General features: G+C 42.5%; 1 protein-coding gene across 1 annotated transcript in view; it reads right to left on the minus strand.

Moving 5' to 3' along the window:
• The window catches only part of LOC128660686 (MARVEL domain-containing protein 3-like), a 60,865-nt gene that overhangs the window by 41,644 nt on the left and 4,451 nt on the right, over positions 1 to 14,770 (minus strand). Inside the window, exon 2 of the mRNA XM_053714639.1 lies at positions 1,711 to 1,933. Within this exon, the coding sequence (XP_053570614.1) occupies positions 1,711 to 1,877 (167 nt within the window). The 5' untranslated portion in view covers positions 1,878 to 1,933. The remainder of the gene's footprint in view (positions 1 to 1,710; positions 1,934 to 14,770) is intronic.

The following is a 14,770-nucleotide window of genomic DNA, read 5'->3' on the forward strand; positions in this document are numbered from 1 at the left end:
TTGTCATTCTGATGACTTACTTGTGTGACAGTGTGACGGACTGTGTGCTGACTTGGACGGCTCCTTACTTCAGGTCACAGGTGAGTGACAGCAGGTCACGGTCAGGCAGGACCAGGGGGCAGCAGCTGCGATATGCGGTGCGACGTGCGAGTCCACTCTCTAGAATAGGCAGCCTCCTCCACTCCACTCTCGCTACTTGGCTCAGGCTGACGTGACAGGCAGGAATGAGTGGCACTGGCTGTTGTTCCCGCCGCCGCGCTGCTCCTTCCTTGCGCATGCGCAGACAGTCAGTAGTCGTGCACTGTAAGCAGAGCCAGGGAGTCAACACTGGTGTTGATTGGATGAGCCGGTCTCCCAGGGAACATTCGAGGCCTCATTAGAGATGCCTCATATAACAATTTTCTCAGCCGCGCTGCTCCTGCAAATCACCACCGGGTGATGCTGCAGAGCAGCTAGATATAAAAATACAGTTAAAATATTGCGCAATAGAGAAACACCAGAACCCAGTGCCTCTCTATTGCGCAATATTATAGTTTGACATGTAAAAAAAAAAAAAAAAAATTAACTTTTTTTTTTAAATAAAATTCTCTATTTGTTTTTCTTTTGCCCCAAATGGCAGGTGCGGCACTGCCTCACCTGCCTCCTATGAGTGCACGTCACTGGCCTGTACACCTCTCCGTCTAACCACTAGACGACCAGGTGCTGGACAAAGCTGAAAATTGGACTTATCAGAAAAAAAATGACCCAACTCCAGTCCTCTACGGTCCAATCCTTATGGTCCTTTGCTTCTTATTGATAAAGGGATTTTTTCTAGCTTTGCATGACTTCAGCCCTGCCTCTAGTAGCCCATTTCAAACCGTCCTCACCGTGCTCTTCACCACAGCTGCCATTTACCATTCTTTTTGTAGGTCACTTTATGCCATCCTACAGTTGTTGAGTGACATTTGAATGAGCTGGTTGTTACTCCAGGCATTGGAGAGTCGTTTTCACCCTCTGCCGGTCAGTAGATTTGTTGTCCCCAATGTCTGCTACTTGATCTTGTTCTTATGAACCTCCGTCTTTTAAATTTTACAGATGGAAGCAACTTAACGATCACTGTATCCCTCTGCCAGTAAAGCCAGAATTTAACCTCTCTTTTCCTCATTCAAAACTTTTCTTTTCAACTCTTTTGGCATCCAGCTGGTCCTATTGCAAGAGGATAGTGATGACCAAAGCAGTGTAATATATATTATAATAAATGCTCTTTGGGAATTTGGGAGAAATGTTGTCAGTAGTTTATTATATATATAACAGTTGGGGTGGATTTGTGCTCACATCTCAAAAGAAACAGCAGCTGCCAGGAAAAAATAAATTGTATCCAATATAGCAAAGATCCGCACTCACTGGACTTGTGTCAATTGTGATACTTATTATAGTGACGTTTGGAGCAACAATGCCCCTTCTTCAGACCAACCCTGGCGGGGCATTGTTGCTCCGAAACTTCACTATACAGTATAATTATATATATATATATATATATATATATATATATATATATATATATATATATATATATATATATATATATATATATAATCCCGTGTTGTTTGACTGTAAAAGTTATGGAGTATTACTTTTGTAAAAGAGAAAAAAAAAGAAAATACATTTTTAAATGAAGTTACATTTATTAGTGCCAAGAGATACCCGTTAGTGGAGGCATGCAATTTATACCTGTTATTTGAAGCATGTACCCTTCTGTCTCTCCTTTCACTGTCAGGTCTGTAGCTTTCCTGGTCTCTGTATGGACCTACATGGTGCTTGCTAACCTTGTTGTTTTGATGAGATCTGTGTGAAGGGGGAACCTGGTCACTCCGAGCACTTCTTCCAGAGCGAGACATTGCTTCTTCTTTATATGGGACTCACTGAAGTAGTGGGAGTCTCACACCACTTATTGCTGAATGAAGAATGACATTTCATAATGAACACAGCTATAACCCCACAGCAATTAGTGAAAACTTAATAAAACTGAACATATTAGTACCATATGGATGGATACAATTTATGGCATATGGTAATGTGAATAATATTTTACTGTATTCCATCTTCTCAATTTAATTAAACCCATGAAAATATGATATTATAAACAGGTTATATAGTCATGAAAAGTGTTTAAAAGAATTCTACAACTACATATACTGCACACCTAATCATTTATTTCTCAGTGATTGATAAGGACAGATCCCACTATGCTATTGATAGAAAGTAAAATACCCCCACAAGCAAAAAAAAAAAAACCTAAAAACAAAATTCAGGACAAAAAACATCACATTTTCAAATAACTTAAAACCTCGATATCTTATAATAAGACCACTTTTAGCATTAAAGTGATTGTCAAGTTTAAAGTGAATGTAAATTTTGATGCTAAAGTGCCCGGTTTTTAAAACTTCGATTAAAAACTGGGACACTTTAATTCATCAAAATTTACATTTCACTCCTGTTGTGAAAAAATGATTGATAGGTCATCCTCCAATCACAGCTTCCCCCCCGGGGGAATCAGTGTCTGATTCAACGCTGTGATTGAAGGAAGCCGGATACCTCATTTTAGACCCAGGAAGAGGCTTTGAAACGGGTGGAGGAAGCTGGGGCTGCAGTGAAGTTTAAAAGGTAAGTTTTTTTTTCACAACACGAGTGAAATGTAAATTTTGATGAATTAAAGTGCCCCTGTTTTTAATCGAAGTTTGAAAATCCGGGCACTTTAGCATCAAAATTTACATTCACTTTAAGTATTTGCTGGCAACTATATAAAAGTACTATAAAAAAACAGGGGCACTTTCATTAATTATTTTAAGACGTTGCATTTCTAAAATATTCTGCATCTAATACATTCTTTAGCTGAGCGATGACTTGGCGCCCAGTTTGGCACGCAATGATTGGATGAAGCCAGATGCATCATCACTCAGCTAAAGAAAGTAGGAGATGAGTAGGAGATGAGGGTGGAGGAACGGCGCAATGTTTAACATCTCTAAATGGTAAATATTTTAGAAATGCAGCGTCTTAAAAAAAAAATGTATTAATTAAAAGTGCCCCTGTTTTTTTATAGTAATTTTATATAGTAGCCAGCAAATACTTAAAGGGCCACTGTAAGTAAATATTTTCTATGCCTGTTACTAACTAACTACCCCAAATACGCTTTTTATCAATAGCATTTCATTAACATATCTCTACCGTATATCAGAAATCTTGCCTGCAAATGTAATTGTTTTCCAAACCCACTCCGTGGGTATCCTTTGCTCTGTACCAATCCGTTTACAATACCTAGGTTTCAAAATGGTGCTTTAAACACAAAGTTATTGGTTTAAGTATTTTGAACACACAGTGCTGAAAATAGTGGGCAGGATAACGTGACATCATCGGCGAATAAAAGATATAACTTTTATAACGTTATGAAACTTCATTTTGGAGAAAATATAGGTCAGTAGGTTTTAATTAATGTTTATTAACTTTAATATGTTAGTTGTTTAGCTTAAAAATTATAACAGAAAGTAATCCTTTAAACTTGACAATCACTTTAATATCCATTTAAAAATATTTGCTATGTATGATTAAAAAAAAATAATCTAACTTTCATAATTCAGGTAAAGCATGAAATTAAAAAAACTTTCAGATTTACTTATATAATCTAATTTGCTTCATTTACTTGGTATCCTTTGTTGAAAAACATACCTAGGTTGGCTTAGGAGTAGCAATCAGCTAACTGCTGATTGGTAACTGCACATATATGTCTTTTTTAATTGGGTCGCCCAAAGTGTTCAGCCAGCTCCCAGTATGCATTGCTGCTCATTCAATAAAGGATTCCAAGAGACTGAAGCAAACGTAATAATAGAAATAAACTGGAAAGTTTTTTCTAAAATGCATGTTATATATCTAAATCATGAAAGATAAATTGGAAACTTGATTTTTTTAGTTTCAGAAGCTAAATATTGACATTGGAGTCCGTTGTGCCTTGCATAACGTTTGGCTTTGTCACAACAACAGTGACGGATACATGTGGAAGCATTGTGACAGATTGGTTTTGGCACTAGAAGGCATATTTCTAGCCTTAAACGCAAGCAACTCAGCACAGTATAAAAATGTACCAGTGACATTAGTTCTACCCAATGCTGACTGATGTGAACCAGGAAATGATCCCTTCAGAAGCTTAAAGGGACAAGCAGTTCCTGCTTTCCCAGTCCCCTTCACTGGGTGTCCCAGCCTAGCCTCGTCAACAGCGCTAAACTGGGAGCTTCTAAGTATATTTTTTAAAAGCTTTTATATTGGATTTTTATATCGGTATCTGTGCATATTATTCTTTATAGCATTGCCTATTACATGCAGTTATATGAAAAATGGGTGTATACTTTCCCTTTAAATTATCACCTTGATTCCCCTGAAAGATTATTCAGATTTAAGTAGTCTGTAGATGTATTTAATATAGGCTAATGCCAACATTGTCGGGGCTTAGTGTATGCTTCCACTTTTTAAAAAAAAAAACAAAAAAAAAAAACAACAGAAACCAGTGAACTAATAAGTGATCACCAGATGAGTTATTAAAGGGACACTCAAGTCAAAATTAAACTTACATGATTCAGCTAGATTATTCAATTTTAAACAACTTTCCAATTTACTTCCATTAACAAAATGTGCATAGTATTACACTTTTTGAGTCACCAGTTCCTACTGAGCATGTGCAAGAATTCAACAGAATATAAGTATATGCATTTGTGATTGGCTGATGGCCGTCACATGATACAGGAGTGGAAACAGACATAACTTACTTTTTTCAGATAAAAAAATCTAATATTCATTTGAAATTCAGACAAAGTGCTATTGCATTGTCTTTTTATAATGCATTTGTTGATTATGCAAATCTGGTCCTTTAAGGAACATGGTGGGCAAAAAATCAAAGTCAAGGATTTTTCTCTTAAAAGGGACATTAAACACTAAATACATTTAATAAGCATATTAATGAGATTACCATCCGCCTCCCTCTAGTCATGGATGTCGCCATGTTGAAATCTCGCTTTTACTGCATCCCAGAGCTGATGTGTTTGTACATGTGCAGCAACCTGGGTTCCAAAATGGCAGCGCCCTAATGTCCCTTTAAGCATACCGTTACTATGATTCTGAAGAGTGACATACAGTCTGAAATTTTCTCTACTTCAAAGATCAAGTATAGTACTCATAGATCTTCAGCCATATCAAATCCAGTTTAAAAACTTTCCTAATTTAAAATAAAGCTGACAAAAGGAAGAAATATAAATTTGGAACCAGTTTAAGCACCACATTATAGTGATGGAGCGTCAAATTAAGTTTTCTGTTAGAAGAAATAGTTATTAGAATCAATGCCTTCAGAATAATATTCCAAGTGGGGGAAACTAATCAGAAAGGCTCAAATGGAGGAACTTTTAAAAGTGACAGTAAAGTCAAAATTAAACTTTCATGATACAGAAAGAGCATGCAATTTTACATACATTTTCAATTTACTTCTATTATCTTATTTACATTGTTCTCTTGGTATCCTTTGTTGAAAATCATGCATAGGTAAGCTCAGGAGCAACAGTGCATTCTTGGGAGATAGCTGCTGAGTGGTGACTGCACATATATGCGTCTTGTCATTGGCTCACCAGATGTGTTCAGCTAGCTCCCAGAAGTTTGCTGTTCTTTCAACAAAATATACCAAGAGAATAAAGCAAATGAGATAATAGAAGTAAATTGGAAAGTTGTTTAAAATTGTAAGCTCTGAATCATGGAAATTTAAGGCACAGAGAAAACCCTACATGGATTATACTAGACTAGTACTAAAGCCCGTGTACACGGGCCATTTTTTGCAGTACAGCGGTCCCACCCCTTGCTCTCTCTTCCCCCCTTTCTTTTGCTCTCTCTTCCCCCCTTTCTTTTGCTCTCTCTTCCCCCCTTTCTTTTGCTCTCTCTTCCCCCCTCTCTTTTGCTTTCTCTCCCCCCTCTCTTTTGCTTTCTCTCCCCCCTCTTTGGCTCTCTCTCTCCCCTCTTTGGCTCTCTCTCTCCTTTCTTTTGCTCTCTCTCCCCCTCTTTTGTTCTCTCTCCCCCTCTTTGGTTCTCTCCCCCCTCTTTGGCTCTCTCCCCCCCCCTCTTTGGCTCTCTCTCCCCCCCTCTTTGGCTCTCTCTCTCCCCCCTCTTTGGCTCTCTCTCTCCCCCCTCTTTGGCTCTCTCTCTCCCCCCTCTTTGGCTCCCCCCTTTGGCTCTCCCCCCCCCCCTCTTTGGCTCTCTCTCCCCCCCCCTCTTTGGCTCTCCCCCCCCCACCTTTGGCTCCCCCCTTTGGCTCTCTCCCCCCCTGTGGCTCTCTCCCCCCCCCTCTTTTGCTCTCTCTCTCCCCTCTTTGGCACTCTCCCCCCTCTTTTGTTCTCTCCCCCCTCTTTTGTTCTCTCCCCCCTCTTTTGTTCTCTCCCCCCTCTTTTGTTCTCTCCCCCCTCTTTTGTTCTCTCCCCCCTCTTTTGTTCTCTCCCCCCTCTTTTGTTCTCTCCCCCCTCTTTTGTTCTCTCCCCCCCCCCCTTTGGCTCTCCCCCCCCCTTTGGCTCTCTCCCCCCCCCTTTGGCTCTCTCCCATCTTTTGCCCTCTCTCCTCTTTGGCTCTCTCTCCACTTTGGCTCTCTCTCTCCCCCCTCTTTGGCTCTCCCCCCCCCCCTTTGGATTTCTCCCCCCCTCTTTGGCTCTCCCCACCCCCTCTTTGGCTCTCTTTCCCCCTCTTTGGCTCTCTCTACCCCCTTTGGCTCTCTCCCCCCCCTCTTTGGCTCTCTCTCCCCCCTCTTTGGCTCTCTCTCCCCCCTCTTTGGCTCTCTCTCTCCCCCCTCTTTGGCTCTCTCTCTCGCCCCTCTTTGGCTCTCTCTCTCGCCCCTCTTTGGCTCTCTCTCTCCCCCCCCCTCTTTGGCTCTCTCTCCCCCCTCTTTGGCTCTCTCTCCCCCCTCTTTGGCTCTCTCTCCCCCCTCTTTGGCTCTCTCTCCCCCCCTCTTTGGCTCTCTCTCCCCCCTCTTTGGCTCTCTCTCCCCCCTCTTTGGCTCTCTCTCCCCCCTCTTTGGCTCTCTCTCCCCCCTCTTTGGCTCTCTTTCCTCTTTGGCTCTCTCTCCTCTTTGGCTCTCTTTCCTCTTTGGCTCTCTCTCTCTCCCCCCTCTTTGGCCCTTCTCCCCCCCCCTCTTTGGCCCTTCTCCCCCCCCCCCTCTGCTGCTCCCTCTCTGGTCCGTCTTCATTGAAAGCCTTTGCCTCTCTGGCCACGCCCCAATCGAGGCACCCCGCCCGGCCACGCCCCATCACGGCGACACCACCCGGCCACGCCCCCATCGGCCACCTCCCTGACACTCCGCTTCAGCCTTGCTCTGTGCTGAGTGCGGAGTGTCAGGATCCAAACGGCCAGGTATGTTTGTCACGTGCAGTCTCTACTGCGCATGACTGCATCTGACAAACATACTTGGCCATTTATTATATAGGAAGGCACTGTTGAGAAATTTCCTGCTGAGTAAATATTACCACCTCTGACAAATTCTAAATACTTTAGTCTAATTGGCCTCCATACCCTAAAGTGATAGTTAACCCATTTATATTTCTCTTGTTAAGTGTATCCAGTCCACGGATCATCCATTACTTATGGGATATTAACTCCTCCCCAACAGGAAGTGCAAGAGGATTCACCCAGCAGAGCTGCTATATAGCTCCTCCCCTAACTGCTATTACCAGTCATTCTCTTGCACCCAACGAATAGATAGGATGTGTGAGAGGACTGTGGTGATTATACTTAGTTTCATACCTTCAATCAAAAGTTTGTTATTTTATAATAGCACCGGAGTGTGTTATTCCTTCTCTGGTAGAATTTGAAGAAGAATCTACCTGAGTTTTTCTATGATTTTAGCCGGAGTAGTTAAGATCATATTGCTGTTTCTCGGCCATCTGAGGAGAGGTAAACTTCAGATCAGGGGACAGCGGGCAGATTAATCTGCAAAGAGGTATGTAGCAGCTTATTATTTTCTGACAATGGAATTGATGAGAAAATTCTGCCATACCGATATAATGTAAACTCAGCCTTAAATGCAGTAGCAGCAACTGGTATCAGGCTGTCATGTATGTATATTTTACACTTCAGTATTCTGGGGAATGGCACTTCACTGGAATTATACTGTATGCATAAAACTTTAGCCTAATTTGCAGGGACTAGCAACAGGCTTTTTAATAACACTCAATTTATTAATGTTAAACGTTTTTTGCTGGCATGTAAAATCGTTTAATTTTCTGAGGTACTGGGTGAAAAAATGTTTTGGGCACTATTTTTTTCCACTTGGCAGTCGTTTTATTTAATTTCTGACAGTTTACTGATCTCTCTCACTGTTAGCTATCAGGGTTAGTTATCCTTTGCTAATGGGAGCAATCCTTTGCTAAAATTGTGTTTTTTACAAAGATTTGATGCTATAACTTTTCAGTTTATTAATTTTCAACTGTCATAACTTTTTCTGTGCTTCTTATAGGCACAGTACGTTTTCATATTATAGTAAATTACTTGAAAAGTATTTCCAAGTTGCTAGTTTATTTGCTAGTGTGTTAAACATGTCTGATTCAGAGGAAGATATCTGTGCTATATGTGCTAAAGCCAAAGTGGAGCCCAATAGAAATTTATGTACTAACTGTATTGATGCTACTTTAAATAAAAGTCAATCTGTACAAATTGAACATATTTCACCAAACAACGAGGGGAGAGTTATGCCGACTAACTCGCCTCACGTGTCAGTACCTGCATCTCCCGCTCGGGAGGTGCGTGATATTGTAGCGCCGAGTACATCTGGGCGGCCATTACAAATCACATTACAGGATATGGCTACTGTTATGACTGAAGTTTTGGCTAAATTACCAGAACTAAGAGGTAAGCGTGATCACTCTGGGGTGAGAACAGAGTGCGCTGATAATATTAGGGCCATGTCAGACACTGCGTCACAATTTGCAGAACATGAGGACGGAGAGCTTCATTCTGCGGGTGACGGTTCTGATCCAAACAAACTGGATTCAGATATTTCAAATTTTAAATTTAAGCTGGAAAACCTCAGTGTATTACTAGGGGAGGTGTTAGCGGCTCTGAATGATTGTAACACAGTTGCAATACCAGAGAAAATGTGTAGGTTGGATAAATATTTTGCGGTACCGGCGAGTACTGACGTTTTTCCTATACCTAAGAGACTTACTGAAATTGTTACTAAGGAGTGGGATAGACCCGGTGTGCCGTTCTCACCCCCTCCGATATTTAGAAAGATGTTTCCAATAGACGCCACCACACGGGACTTATGGCAAACGGTCCCTAAGGTGGAGGGAGCAGTTTCTACTTTAGCTAAGCGTACCACTATCCCGGTGGAGGATAGCTGTGCCTTTTCAGATCCAATGGATAAAAAGTTAGAGGGTTACCTTAAGAAAATATTTGTTCAACAAGGTTTTATATTGCAACCTCTTGCATGCATTGCGCCTGTCACGGCTGCAGCAGCATTTTGGTTTGAGTCTCTGGAAGAGACACTTGAATCAGCTCCATTAGATGAGATTACACACAAGCTTAAAGCCCTTAAGTTAGCTAACTCATTTATTTCAGATGCCGTAGTACATTTAACTAAACTTACGGCTAAGAATTCCGGATTCGCCATTCAGGCACGCAGAGCACTGTGGCTAAAATCCTGGTCAGCTGACGTTACTTCTAAATCTAAATTGCTTAATATACCTTTCAAAGGGCAGACCTTATTCGGGCCCGGGTTGAAAGAAATTATCGCTGACATTACAGGAGGTAAAGGCCATGCCCTGCCTCAAGACAGAGCCAAACCTAAGGCTAGACAGTCTAATTTTCGTTCCTTTCGTAATTTCAAAGCAGGAGCAGCATCAACTTCCTCTGCACCAAAACAGGAAGGAGCTGTTGCTCGCTACAGACAAGGCTGGAGACCTAACCAGTCCTGGAACAAGGGCAAGCAGGCCAGGAAACCTGCTGCTGCCCCTAAGACAGCATGAATCGAGGGCCCCCGATCCGGGAACGGATCTAGTGGGGGGCAGACTTTCTCTCTTCGCCCAGGCTTGGGCAAGAGATTTCCAGGATCCCTGGGCGTTAGAGATCATATCTCAGGGATACCTTCTAGACTTCAAATTCTCTCCCCCAAGAGGGAGATTTCATCTGTCAAGGTTGTCAACAAACCAAATAAAGAAAGAGGCGTTTCTACGCTGCGTACAAGATCTTTTATTAATGGGAGTGATCCATCCGGTTCTGCGGTCGGAACAAGGACAAGGGTTTTACTCAAATCTGTTTGTGGTTCCCAAAAAAGAGGGAACTTTCAGGCCAATCTTGGATTTAAAGATCCTAAACAAATTCCTAAGAGTTCCATCGTTCAAAATGGAAACTATTCGGACAATTTTACCCATGATCCAAAAGGGTCAGTACATGACCACAGTGGATTTAAAGGATGCTTACCTTCACATACCGATTCACAAAGATCTTTACCGGTATCTAAGGTTTGCCATTCTAGACAGGCATTACCAGTTTGTAGCTCTTCCATTCGGATTGGCTACGGCTCCGAGAATCTTCACAAAGGTTCTGGGTGCTCTTCTGGCGGTACTAAGACCGCGAGGAATTGCGGTAGCTCCGTACCTAGACGACATTCTGATACAAGCTTCAAGCTTTCAAACTACCAAGTCTCATACAGAGTTAGTACTGGCATTTCTAAGGTCGCATGGATGGAAGGTGAACGAAAAGAAGAGTTCTCTCTTTCCACTCACAAGAGTTCCCTTCTTGGGGACTCTTATAGATTCTGTAGAAATGAAGATTTACCTGACAGAAGACAGGTTAACAAAGCTTCAAAATGCATGCCGTGTCCTTCATTCCATTCAACACCCGTCAGTAGCTCAATGCATGGAGGTGATCGGCTTAATGGTAGCAGCAATGGACATAGTACCCTTTGCACGCCTACATCTCAGACCGCTGCAATTGTGCATGCTAAGTCAGTGGAATGGGGATTACTCAGACTTGTCCCCTACTCTGAATCTGGATCAAGAGACCAGAAATTCTCTTCTATGGTGGCTTTCTCGGCCACATCTGTCCAGGGGGGTGCCATTCAGCAGGCCGGACTGGACAATTGTAACAACAGACGCCAGCCTACTAGGTTGGGGCGCTGTCTGGAATTCTCTGAAGGCTCAGGGACAATGGAATCAGGAGGAGAGTCTCCTACCAATAAACATTCTGGAATTGAGAGCAGTTCTCAATGCCCTTCTGGCTTGGCCCCAGTTAACAACTCGGGGGTTCATCAGGTTTCAGTCGGACAACATCACGACTGTAGCTTACATCAACCATCAGGGAGGGACAAGAAGCTCCCTAGCAATGATGGAAGTATCAAAGATAATTCGCTGGGCAGAGTCTCACTCTTGCCACCTGTCAGCAATCCACATCCCGGGAGTGGAGAACTGGGAGGCGGATTTCTTAAGTCGTCAGACTTTTCATCCGGGGGAGTGGGAATTTCATCCGGAGGTCTTTGCCCAAATACTTCGACGTTGGGGCAAACCAGAGATAGATCTCATGGCGTCTCGACAGAACGCCAAGCTTCCTCGTTACGGGTCCAGATCCTGGGATCCGGGAGCGGTTCTGATAGATGCTTTGACAGCACCTTGGACCTTAGGGATGGCTTATGTGTTTCCACCCTTCCCGATGCTTCCTCGATTGATTGCCAGAATCAAACAGGAGAGAGCACCAGTGATTCTAATAGCGCCTGCATGGCCACACAGGACTTGGTATGCAGATCTAGTGGACATGTCATCCTGTCCACCTTGGTCGCTACCTCTGAAACAGGACCTTCTGATCCAGGGTCCCTTCAAACATCAAAATCTAATTTCTCTGAAGCTGACTGCTTGGAAATTGAACGCTTGATTTTATCAAAACGTGGTTTTTCTGAGTCAGTTATTGATACCTTAATACAGGCTAGGAAGCCTGTTACCAGAAAGATTTACCATAAGATATGGCGCAAATACTTATATTGGTGCGAATCCAAGAGTTACTCATGGAGTAAGGTTAGGATTCCGAGGATATTGTCTTTTCTACAAGAAGGTTTAGAAAAGGGTTTATCCGCTAGTTCCTTAAAGGGACAGATTTCAGCTCTGTCCATTCTTTTACACAAACGTCTGTCAGAAGTTCCGGACGTTCAAGCTTTTTGTCAGGCTTTAGCTAGGATCAAGCCTGTGTTTAAAACTGTTGCTCCACCATGGAGTTTGAACTTAGTTCTTAATGTTTTACAGGGGGTTCCGTTTGAACCCCTTCATTCCATTGATATCAAGTTGTTATCTTGGAAAGTTCTGTTTTTAATGGCGATTTCCTCGGCTCGAAGAGTCTCTGAGTTATCTGCCTTACATTGTGATTCTCCTTATCTGATTTTTCATTCAGACAAGGTAGTTCTGCGTACTAAACCTGGGTTCCTACCTAAGGTGGTCACTAACAGGAATATCAATCAAGAGATTGTGGTTCCATCTTTGTGTCCTAATCCTTCTTCGAAAAAGGAACGTCTGCTACACAATCTAGATGGAGTCCGTGCCCTGAAATTTTATCTACAGGCAACTAAGGATTTTCGACAAACGTCTTCCCTGTTTGTCGTTTATTCTGGTCAGAGGAGAGGTCAAAAAGCTTCGGCTACCTCTCTCTCCTTTTGGCTTCGTAGCATAATACGGTTATCCTATGAGACTGCTGGACAGCAGCCTCCTGAAAGAATTACAGCACATTCTACTAGAGCTGTGGCTTCCACTTGGGCCTTTAAGAATGAGGCTTCTGTTGAACAGATTTGCAAGGCTGCAACTTGGTCTTCTCTTCATACTTTTTCCAAATTTTACAAATTTGACACTTTTGCTTCTTCGGAGGCTGTTTTTGGGAGAAAGGTTCTTCAGGCAGTGGTTCCTTCCGTATAAAGAGCCTGCCTGTCCCTCCCGTCATCCGTGTACTTTAGCTTTGGTATTGGTATCCCATAAGTAATGGATGATCCGTGGACTGGATACACTTAACAAGAGAAAACATAATTTATGCTTACCTGATAAATTTGTTTCTCTTGTAGTGTATCCAGTCCACGGCCCGCCCTGTCACTTTAAGGCAGGTAATTTTTCCATTAAACTACAGTCACCACTGCACCCTATGGTTTTCCTTTCTCTGCATGTTTTCGGTCGAATGACTGGTAATAGCAGTTAGGGGAGGAGCTATATAGCAGCTCTGCTGGGTGAATCCTCTTGCACTTCCTGTTGGGGAGGAGTTAATATCCCATAAGTAATGGATGATCCGTGGACTGGATACACTACAAGAGAAACAAATTTATCAGGTAAGCATAAATTATGTTTTTTTATATAAAATGTTTAGCTATGCATAATAAAACAACTTTGCAATATACTCACATTAGTTATTTTGTTAACTATTATTCATGTAATTTATTTCTGAAATTAGTGGATTTTCTCATTTTCAGAACTTGAAAATGTACCCTGCTGACGTATCAATGCTAACACTGTTACATAACTGCAAAACATTGCATTTCTTATATTATGACCTTAGCTAGTCTTGTTGTCCATGGGCTCAAGCCGGGATTTGCTCCTCCAAATAAGGCATATTGTGTATGGAGTTAAAAAACATTTGCATTTAGATATAGCTAAGATGTTATTCTATAGCAACGCAACAGAAATGATTGTAATTAGGGGTTTGCTGCTCCTTTAACCCCTAAGCGACCAAGGATGTGTCAGGCACGTCCTACTAAAAGTGTCCGTGAAGGACCAAGGACGTGCCTGACACGTCCTCTGGGGTTTCAGGCGCTGGAAGAGATTGCTTCCAGACACTTTCAGGGTATTGCAGTGATGCTTCAATATTCAGGCATTCTGCAATACCCTTTTTTTAGCCACTGATGCAGAGAGAAGCCACTCTTTGTCCCTCTCCGATGCTGCCGATCATTGGTGGGTGGAAACCATAGCAGGGAGGCGGGTGAGCGACCCATCACTGGTCCACTTCCTGTCAGGCCGGATAATGGTGCTGGACTGGTAGCTGGGGATGGGTGCGCGGAACCGGGTGAAACTTGGACCGCTACATTACAGAAAAGTGTAAGGGATGAAGGGAGAGGGGGGGGGGAATAAATGTTTGGAAAGGAATCTGGGAGGGGGGTAGGGTATTGAGGAGGGGCAGCTACACTACAGAAAATTGAGGTGTTATTTATTTATTGACAAACTTATTTATTTACAAACTGGGTACTGGCAGACAGCTGCCAGTACCCAAGATGGTGGCAACTAGGTATAGGGGGGAGGGTTAGAGAGCTGTTGGGGGATCGAACACTGAAGAATAACTATATAAAAAAAGCCTTTTATTTTATTACTGGCAGACGTTCTGCCAGTACTTAAGATGGCGGTGACAATTGTGAGGTGGGGGAGGGAAGAGAGCTGTTTGAGGGGGGTCAGGCAGGGATCATGGGGTAGGATGTGTCAGGTGGGAGGTTGATCTCTACACTAAAACTAACCCTACAAGCTACCTAATTAACATCTTCACTGCTGGGCATAAAACAAGTGTGATGCGAGGCGGCGGAATTTAGCGGCCTTCTAATTAGCAAAAAGCAACGCCAAAGCCATATATGTCTGCTATTTCTGAACAAAGGGGATCCCAGAGAAGCATTTACAACCATTTATGCCATGATTGCACTAACTGTTTGTAAATAATTTCAGTGAGAAACCTAAAATTGTGAAAAAGTTAATTTTTTTTATTTGATCGCATTTGGCGG

The sequence above is a fragment of the Bombina bombina genome, chromosome 5, assembly GCF_027579735.1.
Source record: "Bombina bombina isolate aBomBom1 chromosome 5, aBomBom1.pri, whole genome shotgun sequence".
NCBI classification, from domain to species: Eukaryota; Metazoa; Chordata; class Amphibia; order Anura; family Bombinatoridae; genus Bombina; species Bombina bombina.